Source organism: Culicoides brevitarsis, chromosome 1 (genome assembly GCF_036172545.1).
Source record: "Culicoides brevitarsis isolate CSIRO-B50_1 chromosome 1, AGI_CSIRO_Cbre_v1, whole genome shotgun sequence".
NCBI classification, from domain to species: Eukaryota; Metazoa; Arthropoda; class Insecta; order Diptera; family Ceratopogonidae; genus Culicoides; species Culicoides brevitarsis.
This window is the reverse complement of record NC_087085.1, coordinates 8,489,338-8,509,520: the sequence shown is the minus strand read 5'-3', so window position 1 is coordinate 8,509,520 and position 20,183 is coordinate 8,489,338. Positions and strand designations below refer to the sequence as shown.

Below are 20,183 nucleotides of genomic sequence, written 5' to 3'. Positions count from 1 at the left end.
GTGTTTTATATAAAGGGTGTGTGTGTGTGTTTGTGGAGTATTTTCATTCATACTGCACACACCGTTGTGGGCAAAATCTTAAAAAAAATTCATTGATTTTTTTTTCTCGTATTCGACCGACTAAGAATTTCATTTACTTCAATACCAACGACAAAGTGCAGCAAAAAATAAATAAAAGAAAAAATATTGTGAAAAAAATATAAAAAAAATATTAAAGAAAGTTTGGATATTTTGTGCATGTGTTCGAAAAAGTAAGAAAAAAAATTTAAAAAAAATTAAGAGAGAGCGAAATTCGCAACGTGAGCGAAATGTTTCATCTGGATGATTCTTATTTCGTTTTTTTTTTAAATTTTAATTTTGTTTGCATTCAGAAAAAAAATAAATCACGATAAAAAAAATGATAACGTTGCACGAAAAAAATTTGAATGACGGTGAAATCTATTTACGAAATCTCGAGTCAAGCCAAATTGGCACTCTTCAAGTCAAAATTTTGCCAAAAAATTCCAAAACGCTAATTAATTCGCAAACAAAAAAAAAAAATCCAGTGACCTATTGTCGACGACGCAGAATTAGACAGCAGACATACAAATCTCCTTTGTTGTCTGGCATGACACATTTAAACGGCGAGTTGCAGGAGTAGGGAGAATATCGCAACTTCACATTCACGGAGCAGGGTGTCTTATGTACTTCTCATTCCTTTGAAATTTCGTCGTCACCTGATGTTCACAGCTTCTTATCTCGCACAGACTTGATGCTTGAAGCAAAAAAAGGGAGACCTTGATAAAAAAAAAAAAATTAAGAAGAAGACGATGAAAAGGCAAAAAAATTATTTTATGAATATTTGCGAGAGATCTTTTGCATCATCTTGCTTGAGTGCTTAAGTGCAAAAAAAAAACATCTGTTACCTCTCACAAATCGCACTCTGAGCTGATAATAATTTTTTTTTCAAGCAAATGAGTTCTTCCTCGTATTTTGCACGAACAACTTTGTTTCTAGAAGGAAATCGTTCGGTGTGTGCGTTATTCGAATGAGTAAGGCAACGATATTTGCACGTCATACACACAGTCTCAACCTTGGCTTATATTCGATTCGTCTGTTTTAATAAAGATTTCAATTTATCGCGTTGCATACTGCATTCGTCGTGTACTTTGTTTATTTATTTTTATTGTTATAAATAATAAATAATGAAAAATCGTACGAACAGAGGCAGAAACAGATGTTTTGTCTCCCAACACACGAAAAATTGATTGCAAGCCAATAAATTGCATTTTATTAGAAATTATTAACTGCGACTAATTAAAGGCATCTTTCTTTCCTCTTTTTGTGTCGAAGGTCGAGTCACGTGGATTCGTAGAGCGACGCAATATCACCAAGTCTTCGTCGTGCGAATGAGAGGAATTTCAATTGAGTCGTAATTTCGATAACGGCGAATGCAATTTGTTAAGCAGCATACATTTAATTGGATGTGCAATTAGAGCGAAGCTTCGAAGATGAAGAAAGTTGATTCTTAAGAAATTTTTTTTTAAATTATTGACTGAAGTCATTGTGAAGGATTAAAAAAACTGGTTTCATGAAACGACACATGGTACAAAATATTTAGCCTTTAAATGGTTAAAAAAATGAACATACCTTGAATTCGAATTTGATTGTTGTCTGAGTTTCTTTAAGAGCTAATTTGTGAGAAATTTCTATAAAAAAGAATTTAAAAAAAAAATCGATTTTAAAATTTTTCGTTAAAATAAAATATTTTGAAAGAAAAATATTTGAAAAAAAAAAAAAAAAAAATTTTTTTTTAAAAATTAATAAAAAAAATTAAAAAATAAAAAAAAAATAAAAAATTTTAAATTAAAAAAAAATTTAAAAAAAAAAAAAAATATTTTTTAAAAAAAAAAAAATTTTTAAAATTTTAAAAATTTTTAAAAAAAAAATAAAAATTAAAAAATTTAAATTAAATTAATTAAAAAAAATTTAAAATTTTTTTTAAATTAAAAAAAAAAATAATTTTTTTAAAATGAGAAATTGAAATTAAAAAATTTTTAAAAATTATTTAAATTAAATTTATTTATTTTATTTTTTTTGAAAAAATTTCATTAAAAAATTTTTGCAAGATTTTTATACAAAAAATTATTTAAACTTTTATCACAACTTTATTCATTTAAAAAATTAATAAAAAAATTATTTTAAATTTTTTTTTGATAAAATAAATTAAAAAATAATTTTGTAAAAAATTATTTCGTTTTTTTTTTGAGAAATTAAATTAAATTTTTTGAAATAAATAATAAATATATAAATAAAAAAAAATAAATTAAATTTATTAAAAATTTATTTTTTACATTTTTAATTTTTTATTTTTACAAAGAATATTTTTTTAAAGCTTATTTTTTTTTTCATAAATTTTTTTTTTTTTTTTTTTTTTTGATTTTTTTTTATTTTTAAAAAAATTATTTTTTTTTTATTTTTTAAAATTTTGCTTCTATTTTTATTATTTCTTAATATATTTTTTTTTGTTAAATTTTTCTCACAAAACCATCACAAAAGAAACATATACCGCAAAAAAAAAAAAATTAAAATTACCTCAACTAAACAAGTAATCGAAAGTACCTACATATTTCACCTGCATCGTAATTCACATCGTCTGTACAAATAATGAGCACGTCGTCTCCACACCTCCACACACGTCGTCGTCGAATAACGCAACATTTTGACGGTGAACTAGTTTTTTTGTTCCTCAATTACAAATAGTATTATTTATTCGTGTCGTGCAACCAAAACTTCAGACAGATTGACGCACACAAATGCACTTTGCTTTGAATTGCCGCTTATCACACGCATGGGAAGTAAATTAATTCAGTTACTACGCCATATAAAATAATTAACAGTAAAAGTGTGCTAAATATATGTTGCGAAGACACATTTTGCGGTAACGGTTCATTGGCGGCTTTCATTGCGGTTCGTTATTTAATGCCATCAAAACCGGAATTTGTCCTTTTTTGCAAATAAATCCTTCAAAGGAGCCGAAAAATTCCTCATTAAATTATTTATTTATGAAATTTACCCGAAATTCGTGTCATTTTGCGTCAATTTACACAGAAACGGTGTCGTTTGTTGTAGAATAAATAATAATATGGTTACAAAAGTGGGTCGGCAACTTAAAAACTTGACCCTAATACATTCTTACAAGTGTAGAAAAATGCAGAGGTGTTCTTCTGTGGTTGCTTTTATTGCTTTTGTGGCAGTGCTTTATTAAATATTTGTTCTTGCTTGCTCAAAAATGCACAAAATTGAATGGATTCCCTTAAGGGTTGGCGTGTTTGTAACCCACTTTTGTGTTTCAAGGCATTTCGAACAAACAATCCTTTTTAAAATTACATTTTTATCATTTTTTAGGCTCTTCAATGGGGGAAAAATCGATAAAAATACGCTTTTGTAGCACAAATCGCACCAAAAATATTTACAAATCAAATATTTATAGAAAATTTTATTGGAAATCGAGCCAACACAGAAATTGACACACAAAACAACTTCCCCGTTTGTCGCGTACAAACAGAAATATTTCGACATTTTTACAATTTTGTCGTTCGTACGAGATCTTATCAGCGAGCAACAATTCCATGCATGTCAAGGTTCTGCCAATTTGAAAAAATGTATTAATAGTAACTGCAAATTGAAAAATTTTCCATCAAATGACGTCAAAAAAATCTTTTTTGTTAGAATTATGATGTCTAGACGAATTTGTGAGGATTTGTGAAGAATTGATATTTTCGGAAAAATGGAAGAAATTTGAATATGAATCGAGACGAAAATCATTAAATCTAATTTTCTCCCGATTGTCGTTGCCAAGTCGAAGTTCAATGGTGCGTGGCTCGGGTTTGCATTCATTGACAATGTCAATATGGATAAAATCTTGTTATTTCTGGCATTAAGTAGTGATTATCGTGATAAATATGTGTCTCTGAATTTGAAATAAATGTAAATTCATGTTGTTGTGATGCATGGAGGAGTCGTTTATTGCTGGATTTTTGGCAATGTGTCGGTTGTGAGCTAACAGATGGCTGTTTGAATTGAGATTTAGGAGTTTAGAAGGGTTTTGTGAATAAATTTTAATTTAATTTCATCTAAGAAGGGTTTTCATAATAAGATATGTCGATTTTTTGGAGCAATTTTTTTTATTTCTCAAGAAAAAAATTTTTAAGTTTAATTTTTTTCAATATTGTTATTATTTAAAATTATTTTAATTAAAATGCATTGAATAAAAATTTTAAAAAAATAATTTTTTTTAATTTTTTAAAATTAAATTTTAATTTTTTTTTTTTTAAATTTATTTATTTTTTTTTTTTTTTTTTTTTTTTTTAATAATTTTTTATTTTTTTAATTTTAACTTTAATCATCTAATTAATTTTTTATTAAATGCTCAAATCGATGAGACAAAGTTATGATTATCTTTAAAAAATTAATAAAAGTATTTATTATTTAAAAATATAAAAAAATATGAAATATTTTAAAAATTATTAATTATTAAAAATTAAATTAAAAATTATTAATTTTAATTATGTTAATTAATTTAATTTTTTTTTATTTAATTTTTTTTTTTATTTAAACAATTAAATTATTTCGATAATAATTTAATAAAGATTTAAATTTTTTTTTTTTTTTTTAATTAAGAAAAAATTAAAAATCAAAAAATTGTTAAAAAAAAATTGAGTAATAAATAAAATTTATTTTAAGTCATTCAATAAAACGAGCAAGTCATCCAATAACGTCATAATTCACAAAAAACCCCCTAAAATTACCTTATTTTGTTCATCATATAATGGCAAAATCGACCTAAAATTGCCGCTATTCATTTTTTTCTACTGATAATAATTTTATTTTAACTGTCGATCCAATAAAAACGTAACTTTATTATTTCCTGATAATATTTTCTTCCTGCATTGCACGAATACTCATCACAAGATAGATAAACTTTGGCATCTGGCGTCGTTACAGGTTTATTACATCAAACAAACTATTTACTACGAGGCACTAACAACAACAACAACAACAATCAAGATGTTCTACTTCTAAGCTGGCATGACACGAACCAAAAAAAAATACGCATTGAATTATTTTATTACTGCTGAATTTGCTGATGAAATGAAAGAAAAATTGTACTTTTGCCAAAAAAAAAATCCCTCTCAGGTCTCATGATAGCTTCTATAATACGTGATCGTTTTGCCCAAACTAAATGCAAAAAAAAAGAAAAAATTGTGTGTGAATCGAATATGTTTCCGTTGCCTGATAAAATAAAAAAAAATGTACGTTGTTCCGTTTATTTATCGTCAACGGGAGTTCAACGACCTCCCATTAGTGTTCTGCTGTGAGAAAAATAGTTTACGTTGATTCGTTTCAGGGTCGAGTAATTTTCTGCATATTCCTTGACTCGATCAGAATTCCGCTGTTTCTGGTTGAGGGATGAATATTGCGAGAACAAGACAGCGAGTTCTTATTTCAAATGGAGGCACGTTCCTCATACGTGCCTGTGTCAAAAAAGAACTCGTACAAGAAAAAAAAGTGCCGCAAGTAATTAAAAAACTATTTCTGCTGCAAGCGACATTTGCAATAACCTACTTTTCAGCAAAACTTGTCATCATCAAATTTCTTTGAAAAAAAAAAATGTTTTTTGAGTCATGTAGAAATAGAAAAATTTTTTGCTTGTAACGTAATAGGAAGTTCAGATTGTTAAAGGTGTTTGATTACGGTGTATTTTGTAGCAAAATGTGATGCAATAGAATGTTTTGCTTGAAAAAAGTCCTTGAAAAGTCTTTCGATAAGTGTAGAATTGACATATTGCTTTTTTTAAAGGGCACGATTATTAAAAAGGTTAATATGAAACCCAATATTTTCATTTTAGAATCCAAAAATTTATCAAAATTTTAAAAATTCTCACAAATAATGATCAAAATTAACGATTTTTAGTACTTTTTATGAAATTTTTCAATTATTTTTATATAAAATCCTCAAAAAAAAAAAATAAAAATTTTTTTTTAAATTTTATGTTTTAAGATTCAAATTTTTATTTAAAAAAAATTAATAAGTATTTAAATTTCGTTTTTTTTTATTAATTAAATAAATTAATTTTCAATAAAAAAAATAAATTTAATTAAAAAATATTTCGATTTAAAAAAAAGTATGAAAAAAAAACTATTTTTATTAAATAAAAAAATAAAAGAAAAATAATTTTAATTACAAAAAATATTTTATATTAAAAAAAATTAATTAAAAAAAGTATTTAAAAAAAATAATTTTAATTTAAAAAGATAATAATTTTAATAAAAAAAATATTTTAATTTAAAAAAATTATTTTGATTAAAAAAGTATGATTTTTTTTTAATTTTTATTACATGAATGAATCCAAATTCAAAAAATTATTTAAAAAAAATTAAAATATCTGAATAAAAATAAAAAAAAAATCTGAACAAGTTTCATTAAATTTTTTAAAGGAAAATTTAAAAAAATTTTTAAAAGGAAAATTTAAAAAAAATTTATTGCTCATTAATTTTTTTTTTTTGAATAATAATTTTAAACAAATTTCTTAAATTTTAATTGAATTTAAATTTACAAATAATCGTAATTTTTTTTCATTAAAAAATTCCTTCTTCAAATCGACATCTCTTTCAATGACCTTTAAACTCTCCCATTCCGCAACATTCGCAAATACTCTCAAGTTCATTGCTCATTTAAAATATGCGTAAAAACCACTTGTTTGCTTCAGCGTGGCTTCAGTTAATCAAACAAATGACAAATTGCCACACGCTAAAGTCTGCTATTGTTGCTAAGGACACGTGAACTCGCCGTTTTACGACGACACAAAAAACGCACGTGTGTGTGGGAGTTAATCAGCGTATGAAAATTGTTCGGAAACATGATAACATGTGTTTGGCAAAGAGCGTGTTTGACAAAAATCCTAACCATAACCTACTCAACATTCGAAAATGACGTCATCCGAATGTCGACGTCAAGCCAAAAGTGGGCTTTCACTTAATTATTTAACCTTTCTCGTTTCTCAGGTGCTAATTCGTGATTTATTTGCAAATTATTTGCCTGCTGCGTAGGTTCCCATCCTCTCTTATCAAGATTCGTAGAAATTTCTTTCTGTCGCGTCGACGCTATGTAAACAACTTACTCATACAGACAAAAAAATTTGTTTATTTCGTTTCAGTTACTGATTGTAAGGCAACGGGAGCAGTCTCTGACAACAGCAACAACAACAAACAACAAAAATAGGAAATAAAATTTAGCAAAGAAACGTCAGTGTTGAGCAAAAAAAGCTAATCAACAAATCTTTAATCACCGTTTTTTAATTATTATAACATTTCATCTTCTTTGTGTCGCGTCGCGTCAAATTGTGAACGAAACAAAAACAAAGAAAAAGTTGTTAATTCTTCGAGCGAAAGTGCTTTTTTGTGTTAATATACAAAAAATACAAGAAAAAAATTATAAAAAAGTGACCTAATTCAAACGAATTGGGCATTTAACGAACAAAAAAAGACATTTTTGCAACACTTTTTCCTCCAAATCCACGCAAAACTGATTGACGAGTTGGGCAGCAATTCTTTTGGTTCGTCGGTCTTTGGAAAAAGTTGCTGCACCTCTGTGTTCCCTGTTAAATCTATCAAAACGGAAGACCCCAGGCAAACGGGGACCGAGTCTCGTTCAACGGGAAGGGACACAGTTTCATCTGTACCCCCCGAAAGCAGACGCTGGGTACCCCCAACTATTATCAAGGAATATGGACTTATCGAAGAGACCCAGAAGGATGCGGTTTTTCGCAAAGTAAGTTTTTTTTAATGAAAAAATTTTTTTTTTAATTTTTTTTGACTAATTTTTGAACTTTTTTGTCGTTTCGTTGCAGGTTCGCGGTATTTTAAACAAATTAACGCCGGAAAATTTTGAGAAATTAAGTGATGAATTGCTAAAACTCGACTTTAATTCGTCAAAAATTCTAAATGGTACCATATTACTGATCTTCGAAAAAGCCATTGACGAGCCCAAGTACTCGTCTATGTATGCACAGCTATGCAAAAGACTCTCAATTGAAGCGCCAAACTTTGAAACAAATAATGATTCGTGTTGTACATTTTTGCGTTTACTTGTGAACAATTGCCGTGACAAATTTGAAAATCGTGCGATACATTTTGAAAATATAATAAATTCCTCAAGTGTTTTAACGGACGATGACGAGGAAAAACGAAATATTGCCAAAGCCAAGATGCTTGGCAACGTCAAGTTTATCGGTGAAATCTTTAAGTTGGGCATGCTGGGTGAGACCCATCTACATAAAATGCTCCGATCACTTCTACAAAAAGGCTCCCGACAAAATCCCACACTGGAAGAACGATGCGATGACCTGGAATGTTTGGCACAGATTCTTAAGACATGCGGTAAACAGTTGGATGCTTCACAGGTAAGAAGAGTTTTTATGATTTTTTTTGCGCCTAAAGTAAATTGCAAGCGACTGTTTGCTGTGTCGCATGCAAGGGACAACGGTGCAAAAGTAAATTTTGACGAAAATTTTTGGAAAGGCGCTCGTTACTTTTGTAAATATGAGCGTTTTTGTACAATTTTCAAACATTTTTTTTAATAATTATTTCTCAAGTTCAATTTTTTAAAAGTTCAATTTAAAAAAAAATGATGAAAAAAATTTTTTAAAAAAAATTAAGATTTTAAAATTAATTTAAAATTAAATTTTAATTTTTTTAAAATTTAGGTAATTTTAATTTTTTTTTTATTTTTTTATATTTTGATAAAATTTTGAAATGTTTAAAAATTAAAAAAAAATATTTAAATAAAAATTTTTCAAAATTTTTAACTTCGAATTTGAGTAAAAACATTAAATAATTTATAATTTAATATTATTTAAAAATTAAAAAAAATTGTTTAAAATCATTTTAGAAAATTTTAGATTTTTTTCATTAAAAGTAAATTTTAAATTTCGATAAAATTTTAATAAATTTTTAACTAATTTTTATAAAAGAAAGTTTACATGATTTTTTAAGTTTTTAAAATTTCCAAAATTAATTTTTAAAAATAAAAAAATAATTCATTACAAATTATTTGTTGTTTGAGTTGACTTTGATTAAAAATTAAAAAAAAAATAAAATTTTCGTAAACCTAAATTTTTTAAAAATTCTCTTTATTTCGCTTTATTTTTGAAAAAACAAAATAATAAAAAAATATTTTTTTAAACTAAAATAAAAAATTAATTCAAAATTTTAATTATTTTTTTAAAAATTAAAATTAATTTTTTTTAAATTTTAATAAGAATTTTTATTTACTTTTTAAGAACCCTTAATTTTTGCTTTAAAAATTCAAAAATTTTTATTTTTTAAACTTTACAAAAAAAATTAAATAAGAATGAACTTTTCATAAAATTGAACTTCCTTTAAATTAAGTTAAGACAAATTTTTAACATTTCTTTTTCGAATTAGGGCAAAAATTTGATGGATCAATATTTTGAGCATGTGGAACGAAAAATACAAACAAACAGCTATTATCCGGCACGCATAAGGTTCTTATTGCGCGACGTGATTGAGCTGCGCAACAACAATTGGATACCACGTAAAATCGCACGCACCGATGGACCGGTGCCAATGCAGGATCTGAACACAGACGAAGACATTTTGCGTGGCGGTTCAGCAGCGTATTTGCATCGGCAACAACGCGATCAACGGAATAACGAACGCGACAGTAACCATTGGATGAGTAAACTACCGCTCAACTTGCAATCGACGGGCTTTAATGACATGTTTAGCAGTTTGAGCGTCGCGGGAGGCACGTCGTCGTTAATTCCGCCCTTTTCGCCGCAACAAAACTCGTACAACAGTCGAGGAAATGACTTGCGCGACAATTCTCGCCATGGAGGCGGGCACGATTCGCATCGCGGCGGACATCGCACCTACAACAACAACAACCCGAGAAACCATCATCATCGCGGAGGCAATTCTGGCGAAGATGGCGGCAATAATGGGCATAATAACAATTACAATCCGCGTTATAACAAGCACAACAATCATCGCGATGGTCATCAAAATCAAAATAATTCGCACAATAACTCGTATGGCGGCGGGCATCATCAAAATAATCAACAGCAAAATAATATGTTGAACAATAAGGATATCGCGCCACGTTTTAAGCGCACGATGATGACTCCGACGACGCAAACAAACACCGTGGATAACTTGGAGATGCGCCCAAATCAGAATAGTTTGTTGTACAAGGCAAGTCAGCAAAGTATGAAGCAACAACAACAGCCGTTGCCTCTTCAACCGCCCAGCAGTAACAATTCCCAGAACAATTCGCCGTATGGCGGACGTAATTCCAATCCGGAACAATCGCGCGGCGGGCATCAAAACACGAACGGGCATTATAACAACCAACAACAGTCGCCCTATGGACAAAATCGCAACTCAAACTGGAACTCCAACTACAATAATCATCAAAATAACGGCGGAAATCACAAAAATCCGCATGGCGGGCAACATTCGACGCACGAAAACAACTTCCAATCGTCGCCCTTTGGAAATTCCGGTCCAACTTTGGGTCCCAATACACTTTTGGGACAAACGAAGAACGCCGTCGGCAAACCAATGGCTGTTGTAGCGCCCACAGCATCGACGCCCATCAATAATATCTTGCAAAAAGACACGATCCCCATAAAACAAGCGCCCGAAAAGGCCAGCAAGAAGGAAAAGAAGGACAAAGGGCCCGGCAAAGAGGAATTTATGAAGTTAGTTGTTGCTTTTGTCAACGATACGCTCCTCAAACAAGAGGAAGAAAGCACGGAGAGCAAACTCATCGAAGAAAATGGCGAAATTGAGGAGAATGGCGTCACCGAGAAGAAAGACGTCGACGAAAAAGAAGTTGTAAATAACGAAGATGACGATCAGGAATTGAAAAAACCGAAGAAATCACCCGGCGGCAATACGATCGACGACAAATGCGCCGCTTTCTTGGAACTAAAAGTGCCTGATAAGTTTATGAAGGACGCCTGCATCCGCATTCTCAATGAAATTCTCGACAAAGACGATGCCACGCACGATCGTGTCATCGAGTTTCTGCTGGCGATGCGCAAACCCGAACACAAGTTGACAAATAGCGCATTGCTCGAGGCCTTCAAGAACGTCATCAACACGATGAACGAGAAGGAGAAGACGATACCAAAAATCACGACAATTATTGCGTCGCTGTTGTCGCGCGCCGTGCTCGTGAAACTCTGCAAACTCTCGGATATCGCCAATTATGCGGAAAATGGGCAACATTACCCATTGTTTTTGCTCGTTTTGCAGCAATTGCACAAGAAATTGGGCAAGCAACCGTTGCAGGAGCTCTTTAATGCGAGCAAAGTTAATCTCATGTCGTCGCTGCCCGAAGTTGATCGCACGAAAGATCGCATGGCGGAGATTCTCGAAGATAGGAATTTGAGCTTTTTGTATCCGTTGTTGCGTGTGCAGTCGGATTTGTGGCGACAAATTACAACAGATCCCAATCCGCAGGCATTCTATAAATACATCAAGGAGAATATTGAGTCTTGCTTGTATGCGGATCCCGGTTTCATTACTGCGATGACCACGGTTATCGTTAAATTTATTACAAAGGTACGTTTGATTTTTTATTAAAAATTAAATTAAAAATTAATTAAAATTATTTTAAAAATAATTATTTAAAAAAATTGTTAATTAATTAATTTAATTAATTTAAATTTCAAATAATTATTTTTTTAAATATCCTTTTGCTAAAAAAAAATTAATTTAAATAATTTTAATTTAATTTTTTTTTTTAATTAAAATTTTTTTAATCTAAAAATGTGAATTTTTAAGAAATATATTTTCAGTATTTTTAAAGCTTTTGCATTAATTTTAATTAACTTAAAATATTTTTAAAAAAATTGTATTTTGAAAGAAATTTTATTCATTTAAAACATTAAAAAAAAAATTAATAAGAAAATAATTTTTTATAATTTTTTTTTTTAATTTTAAAAATTGTTAAATTTTAATATATATTTTTTTAAATTGTCAAATTCAGTAAAAAAAGCTTCTAAAACATGACAAATTATTTTTTAAAAAATTTTTATAATTTTAGTTTAATCAAATTTTGGTTTTTTTGAATCAATTTCAATTTATTTTTAACCATAAAAATATTTAAAAAATATTTCTGAAGGATTTTCAAAGAAATATAAAACATTTTTTTAAAATTTTACTTACCTAAAGATTTTTTTTTAAATTTTTTACAGGAATCCAGTCTCGCCGAAGGAGTGGATCTCACAAAACTACCCGACAAAGCAATAGTGGACAAGGAAAAACAATTATTAGAAAAGTATGGTCCTGTATTAATTTCATTCCTGCATCAAAAGATTGATCTTCAGCTGATCGCCATCTATGCACTTCAAGTATTCTGCTATAGCGTCAACTTCCCAAAAGGTAATTTCCATCAAAAATCAAAATTTCAACAAAATTTATCTAAAATTTTAAATATTTTTCACGTAGGAATGTTACTGCGATGGTTCACAGCGCTATACGAGCTGAATATTATCGACGAAGATGCATTCCTCCAATGGAAAGAAGACATCACTGACATGTATCCCGGCAAAGGTCAAGCTCTTTTCCAAGTGAACGCCTACTTGACTTACTTGGCAGAGGCTGAATCGGAGGAAGATGAAGAGGACGAAGCTTAAAAATCACGATTTTAATCAATTTTCAAATTTAAAAAATCCAATCAGGCGATATTTAAAAACTGTTTTAGTTACACATTTTATCAAATTTTTTTCGAAGACTATTTTAAAGAATATTTAAAAAAAAATAATTATTTAAAAACATCAACAAAACAAGTGGAAAACTCAATAAATTGAGATACGAACGCTAAATATTTATTTTCATTATTTTACATTCAGGCAAGAAAAACAGGCTTGTGATTATTTTTATAATTTTTAGGAGTGTAGTTAATTTTGAAGCATGGTGCGGAGATCTAATAATATTTAAAAAATATTTTGAATGATTGTAAAAATCGAAAAAAGGAACAAAATACGACAAAAAAAGTAGAAATAAGTCGTTAATTAAAGAAAAACAATGAAAATTGTTACATTTTTATACCAATTATTAAAATATGGACAAGCAGCGTTTCAGTTCCTTGTCGTTAAAAAAAAAAACTAAAACATGTCAAAGCCTTTGTTTGAGGAATTGACATCAAAAGTGAAACGCGTCACAGTAGTAGAATCTTCCCTTATTTTATTTTGAAAATTAAAAAAAAAATAATTTCAATTTTTATCCATTTTGATGTTTAAATTGTAAAAGTAAATCTGAACAATCCCTTTTTCAACTATAAATGTGTTTGTTAATGTGTGATGGAGTTATAGATAAATAAAAAAATAAAAATAAATTAAAAGTGATTCCATGACTGATTGAATGTTGTTGTAATTTTGTGCGAAATGATGAATGAATTGAATAATTTCACAACAAAAAAATTAAATGGTGCAAGGAATTAAATAAAAAACTTTAAAAAAATGTGTGAAAAATATTTTCCTGCAGCACAATTTCAGTTTTGAATCCTTTCAAAAAAAAAATCTAAAACCCTAAAATTGTAGAAAAATAGAAAAAAAATTTTTGAACATAAAAAATAATAAAAATAGGTAAATTAAATAAATAACGAATACAGAAAATGGTAAAACTCCAAAATAAAAAAAAAATAATTAATATTAAAAAAAATGAATAACTAGAAAAGTCTGTTTACAACCCAAAATATAGAAGATGATGATAAATATGATTATTATTATTAAAGAAATAGTAAATAAAGTAAGTAGTATGATAATAATGTTAAAGAAATTACGACACACACACTGCAGAAATATTTAAAATAAATGAAAAATTAGTAAAAAAAAATAGGAACACTGTTCACATTAATAAAATAAAAAAAAATTAAAAATAATAGGACAGATTTTTTAAAATATGGGAATTTCTTAAAATTAGTCAGAGAACAGGAATTTGTAGTTAAATAAATGTCAGGGCAGTTTCAAGTCAGAAATTCTTTAGCCTATAATGTATGGCATAAAAGTCCCGCAAGGAACTTTCTATATAGAATAAGATTCGCCCTTTTAAGTCCTTTCCTTCATAAAAAATACTTTTCTCTTGATTTTTTAAAAGAATGAAAAAATATCATAATTACGCAACAACATCACTGCCTTACACACGATTTTTGTTAATTTTTTTTCAACTACTTATTCCTCTGATCTAAAATTAAAAAAAAAATATTAATCGAACCACCACTTAAATCACATGAAAAAAAGCTTAAACTAATATTTAAAAGTCCTAAAACAGAAGAAAATTTGTGCAATTAAATTTACAAAGATATGATCCATGCAGCTGTCCAATAAATGATAAAATTTTCCACTCTGATACAAGAAAAGAATAAAATAAAAATTATAAATATGCAAGACTTTGATAAAATTATAATCTAAATGTTTCCTTTAAATTAAAAAAAAATTAACAAGATGATGATAAAAAATAAATAATAATTAAAAAAAAGATTGAATAAAATTATGTACTGAAAATAAATTTAAAATTAAAAAATGATAAAAAAAAATTAATAAAAATCAAAGAGGAAACAAGAAAATTTGTGGGTTTTAATTAAATTTTTAAGAAATTCAAAAATGGTAAGTTTTTTTATTTATTTTTTTTTAATATGTACTATTTTTTATTTTATTGTAGTATATGTTTATACTACTTTGTTTTTATAAAAAAACGGAATCAAAGGCCATTTTGTGAAACTATAAAAAATAATTAAAAATTGTCAAATCAAAGGCGGTAAGGTGCTAAACGACAGAAACATTCTCCTGTACATCGAAAACGCAAAATATTTTTTTTCATAATAAAATCTTAAAAAATCCTGTACTTTTAGAAAAACAAAAGTTGTTTCTATTTTTTAAAGCGTATCGAAATTTAATCCTTAAAAAAATCAAATTTTTTTGCGTTCTTTACTTTATCAAAAATCGATCAGATATCAATGAAAATCGACTTTAGAATGAATATTTATTAACTTTTAAATACTTTTTTTTAAAAATCAACTTTAGAATGAATATTTATTAACTTTTAGCTTTGAAACCCATCAAAAGTTGGTTGAAAATTGACTTTAATTAAAATTACGATTTTTGCTTCAATGATAACTTTTTTTTATTTGATCAAAAATCTATCAGATATCAATGAAAATCAACTTTAGAATGAATATTTATTAACTTTTAGCTTTGAAACCCATCAAAAGTTGGTTGAAAATTGACTTGAGAAAAAAATACGATTTTTGCTCCTCATATGATAAAATCGTACTTTTTTTTATTTGATCAAAAATCGATCAGATATCAATGAAAATCAACTTTAGAATGAATATTTATTAACTTTTAGCTTTGAAACCCATCAAAAGTTGGTTGAAAATTGACTTGAGAAAAAAAGTACGATTTTTGCTCCTCATATGATAAAATCGTACTTTTTTTTATTTGATCAAAAATCGATCAGATATCAATGAAAATCAACTTTAGAATGAATATTTATTAACTTTTAGCTTTGAAACCCATCAAAAGTTGGTTGAAAATTGACTTGAGAAAAAAGTACGATTTTTGCTCCTCATATGATAAAATCGTACTTTTTTTTTATTTGATCAAAAATCGATCAGATATCAATGAAAATCAACTTTAGAAAATATTTATTAATCAGCTTTGAAACCCATCACTTTAAATGAATATTTATTAACTTTTAGCTTTGAAACCCATCAAAAGTTGGTTGAAAATTGACTTGAGAAAAAAGTACGATTTTTGCTCCTTTGAAACCCATCAAAAGTTGGTAAAATCGTACTTTTTTTTTTGATTTGATCAAAAATCGATCAGATATCAATGAAAATCAACTTTAGAATGAATATTTATTAACTTTTAGCTTTGAAACCCATCAAAAGTTGGTTGAAAATTGACTTGAGAAAAAAAGTACGATTTTTGCTCCTCATATGATAAAATCGTACTTTTTTTTATTTGATCAAAAATCGATCAGATATCAATGAAAATCAACTTTAGAATGAATATTTATTAACTTTTAGCTTTGAAACCCATCAAAAGTTGGTTGAAAATTGACTTGAGAAAAAAGTACGATTTTTGCTCCTCATATGATAAAATCGTACTTTTTTTTATTTGATCAAAAATCGATCAGATATCAATGAAAATCAACTTTAGAATGAATATTTATTAACTTTTAGCTTTGAAACCCATCAAAAGTTGGTTGAAAATTGACTTGAGAAAAAAGTACGATTTTTGCTCCTCATATGATAAAATCGTACTTTTTTTTATTTGATCAAAAATCGATCAGATATCAATGAAAATCAACTTTAGAATGAATATTTATTAACTTTTAGCTTTGAAACCCATCAAAAGTTGGTTGAAAATTGACTTGAGAAAAAAAGTACGATTTTTGCTCCTCATATGATAAAATCGTACTTTTTTTTATTTGATCAAAAATCGATCAGATATCAATGAAAATCAACTTTAGAATGAATATTTATTAACTTTTAGCTTTGAAACCCATCAAAAGTTGGTTGAAAATTGACTTGAGAAAAAAAGTACGATTTTTGCTCCTCATATGATAAAATCGTACTTTTTTTTATTTGATCAAAAATCGATCAGATATCAATGAAAATCAACTTTAGAATGAATATTTATTAACTTTTAGCTTTGAAACCCATCAAAAGTTGGTTGAAAATTGACTTGAGAAAAAAAGTACGATTTTTGCTCCTCATATGATAAAATCGTACTTTTTTTTATTTGATCAAAAATCGATCAGATATCAATGAAAATCAACTTTAGAATGAATATTTATTAACTTTTAGCTTTGAAACCCATCAAAAGTTGGTTGAAAATTGACTTGAGAAAAAAGTACGATTTTTGCTCCTCATATGATAAAATCGTACTTTTTTTTATTTGATCAAAAATCGATCAGATATCAATGAAAATCAACTTTAGAATGAATATTTATTAACTTTTAGCTTTGAAACCCATCAAAAGTTGGTTGAAAATTGACTTGAGAAAAAAAGTACGATTTTTGCTCCTCATATGATAAAATTGTACGTACTTTTTTTTATTTGATCAAAAATCGATCAGATATCAATGAAAATCAACTTTAGAATGAATATTTATTAACTTTTAGCTTTGAAACCCATCAAAAGTTGGTTGAAAATTGACTTGAGAAAAAAGTACGATTTTTGCTCCTCATATGATAAAATCGTACTTTTTTTTATTTGATCAAAAATCGATCAGATATCAATGGAAATCAATTTTTTGAATATTTTTTCTTTAATTTATAAATTGTTTTATTAATTTTAATTTAAAAAAAAATTAAAAGCAAATTTTTTTAAACATTTATGCTAATTAGATCCTTAAATAATCAAAAAAAAAATAATAATAAATAAATATAAAATAAAATAAATAAATAAAATTTTTTGTTCTTTACTTTAAAATTATGTTTTTATTTGATAATCATACAAAATCATAAAATTACATTTTTTTTTTTGTATTTTTTAGCGAATTTAAATGTAACTGGCTCAATATTTCATCATTATGGTAAGTAATTTATGGTCATCTTCGATAGATTAGTTTAGTGAATGTTTGTCGAAAATTGATATTCCTTGAGTGTTTTCTATTCTACATTACTGACTACTGTTAGTTGTACGAATGATTCACAAGGCTCTTAATGCGTCTCTCCAACTTTTCTGAGCAAGAATGGTACTAAAACACAAAATTTCATGTCAAAAAATCAAAATTTTCAGGAAAAAAAAATTAAAACTTACAAACTCTGATCGCCGCACACAGGAAGAAGAACGAGAAGACATTCTGTTTGACGAGTTCCTTCATTTTTCGTTGCTCCTCGGCGGGATCAACGCCTGCAATTCCTTCCATTTTGAACATTTTCCTGATTTTTTTTTTCGGGATTTGAGCAATTCTTTCGTTCGGGGAAATGTGATTTCTTGCTGTCAAAACAACTTTTTGCGTGCCGAGTCGAATTTCGAAGGGAACTGTCATTCAATAAAAACAAAAAGAAAAATTTCAACACTCGAAAAGACTGACGGAAAATCTGATGAAAAACGACAGGAGATAACATAAAAGATGTGCAACTTCCTGGAAATGGACGAATATGCGATCGAAAAGGTGCTGGAGTACCTGTCGCAAGCAGATTTGATACGATTATCGATGTCATGCTCCTACCTGATGACCCTTGTGAACCAATTTCTCAAACAAACAGTTGGCAAAAAGAGTCTTGTGTGTGCCAAAAATAGGTAAGTTCGTAATTTCATCAGAAATTTTGATTAATTCTCGTTTATTTTTAGATCTCCCATCGATTTCACATCCATTCAACTGCTGAAAATCCATCGTAATTGGCTGGAAGGACGTTATTTCGAGCATATTTTGTTCCGACACAAGCCTCTTTACTTCTCACACATCCAATTGTCTCCCACAGAGCTTGTCAAATCCGTAAATTTCGAAATCCGGTGCTACAAGAGAAAGAAAAATGGCTTTCCTGAGGACAGACCTTACGTTTCCATCCACAATCGCGAAGAACAAACCGAAATTTCGCACTTTACGAAACGCGATGATGTCTTGTTCGCTGGTTTGGCAAACGGAAATTGCCTCACGTACAATTTTACCGACAAATCTTCCGTTGTTGATCGAGTTTTTGGGCCCGGATCGACGGAATTCGTGAATTGCGTGGATTTCTATCGAGATATTTTCTGTGTGGCGGGCAAGAGAACGGGAATAATTTTACGAATGGAAACGGAACTCGACTGCATTCAAGCGTTGGAGAAGCAATTTGAATTCCATCAAGGGTTTCAATGTCTGAAGTTACATTCGACGGCGAAAATTCTCGCTGCTGGCAAATATCACGACAAAAAACGACGCGCTTTGTGTCTCATCGACGTCGAAACGGGCATTTTGGATGATATGGAATCCGTTACGGCTGCCGTGTACAATTTAACGTGGAAAGACGAAAATGTCGTGTTAACAGCGAATTTTGATTCAACGATGAGACTCACGGATATCCGAACGAAACGAGATCAAATGATTTTTCAGGATATTTACGACTCGTCGATTTACTGTTTGGACTATGACGGCAAATTTGGAGCAGTTTGTGGCATGAAACATTTCCGCGTGAATTTGTACGACCTCAGGATGCCTCGGAGATTCGTGCAAATGTACTTTCCGAAACACACAAACTACAATAGGTCGCCTGTTTATGCCATCGCTTGTGATAACAGTCAGTTGTACATTCAAACTGACACGGATTTGAGGATTTTGGACTTTAATAGTGATCATGCGAAGCAACGAGACTTTAGTAACATGAATATTTATTGAAGTTGGCGTGAAAAGGCGCTTTTTTTGATCTCGTATCTGTGATTTTGTGAAAAAAATTGCAAAAATTTGCGACAATTTTGAGATTTTTGTCATGAGGCAAGTGCAATTTGGAGAAAATGTTTCACATTATTTTTAGGATCTCATAAAGTTAGGACGTTAAAGTAATGAAAAAATTAAAAAATAATATTGAAAAAAATTTTAGAACTTTTAGTTTGAGTCAATTTTTTAAAAATTTCAATATTTATTTTAAGCCAAATCTAGAATAATGTCCAAATATGTTCAAAAAACTAAAAATTAATAAAAAAAAAATTAAGGCCGCTCCAAATTTTTCCGATGTTTTTGACAATTTTAACAAGTTGTCTACATTGAGATTTGATAATTTAAAATTTATCTCAGTTAAAAATTTAAAATTTTCTTAAAAATGACCATCAAAAAATTTAAAAAATATTTAAAAAAAATTAAGGCCGCTCCAATTTTCTTTGAACTTTTTGTCCCATGCCCCATTTCAAAAGCCGAAAATCCAATGGGGCAAAATAAAAAAAAAGTTGAAAATTTTATCAAAATTTACCGTTTTTTGTCTTTTATATTTTTCAAGAAATTTTCAAAAAATTTTAAAATTTTTTCAATTTTCAACAATTTTTGTATTAAAAAACGAAATTTAACATGAATTTTCTTCTCTAAAAATATTTTCAAAAAATTTTTTTCAAAATTTTTTTACATATATTTTTATGAAATTTTTTTGTTTAAATTTTTAACTTGAAATACTCTGAGATCAATT

At 28.3% G+C, this 20,183-nt stretch overlaps 2 protein-coding genes across 2 annotated transcripts; both read left to right on the top strand.

Annotated features, from left to right (window-relative positions):
* Nucleotides 1-7,486: 7,486 nt before the first annotated feature.
* Nucleotides 7,487-12,898, top strand: LOC134827491 (eukaryotic translation initiation factor 4 gamma 2). The gene is made up of 5 exons (XM_063840163.1): nucleotides 7,487-7,812; nucleotides 7,892-8,443; nucleotides 9,468-11,633; nucleotides 12,269-12,455; nucleotides 12,522-12,898. Exons 2-5 carry the CDS (start codon nucleotides 8,042-8,044, stop codon nucleotides 12,707-12,709), a joined length of 2,943 nt encoding a protein of 980 aa, XP_063696233.1. The 5' UTR covers nucleotides 7,487-7,812; nucleotides 7,892-8,041; the 3' UTR covers nucleotides 12,710-12,898.
* Nucleotides 12,899-18,092: 5,194 nt separating this feature from the next.
* On the top strand, nucleotides 18,093-19,652 carry LOC134837085 (uncharacterized). Its single transcript, XM_063852399.1, has 2 exons — nucleotides 18,093-18,330; nucleotides 18,382-19,652. Exons 1-2 carry the CDS (start codon nucleotides 18,161-18,163, stop codon nucleotides 19,403-19,405), a joined length of 1,194 nt encoding a protein of 397 aa, XP_063708469.1. The 5' UTR covers nucleotides 18,093-18,160; the 3' UTR covers nucleotides 19,406-19,652.
* Nucleotides 19,653-20,183: the final 531 nt, after the last annotated feature.

What these genes read in the sequence shown, in the direction of transcription:
- LOC134837085 (XM_063852399.1), top strand. Translation starts at nt 18,161, where the DNA reads ATGTGCAACTTCCTGGAAATGGACGAATATGCGATCGAAAAGGTGCTG. An exon ending in CTTGTGTGTGCCAAAAATAG is followed by an intron (nt 18,331 to 18,381) that starts GTAAGTTCGTAA and finishes GTTTATTTTTAG; the next exon opens with ATCTCCCATCGATTTCACAT.
- LOC134827491 (XM_063840163.1), top strand. Translation starts at nt 8,042, where the DNA reads ATGTATGCACAGCTATGCAAAAGACTCTCAATTGAAGCGCCAAACTTT. An exon ending in AACAGTTGGATGCTTCACAG is followed by an intron (nt 8,444 to 9,467) that starts GTAAGAAGAGTT and finishes TTTTCGAATTAG; the next exon opens with GGCAAAAATTTGATGGATCA. An exon ending in TCGTTAAATTTATTACAAAG is followed by an intron (nt 11,634 to 12,268) that starts GTACGTTTGATT and finishes AATTTTTTACAG; the next exon opens with GAATCCAGTCTCGCCGAAGG.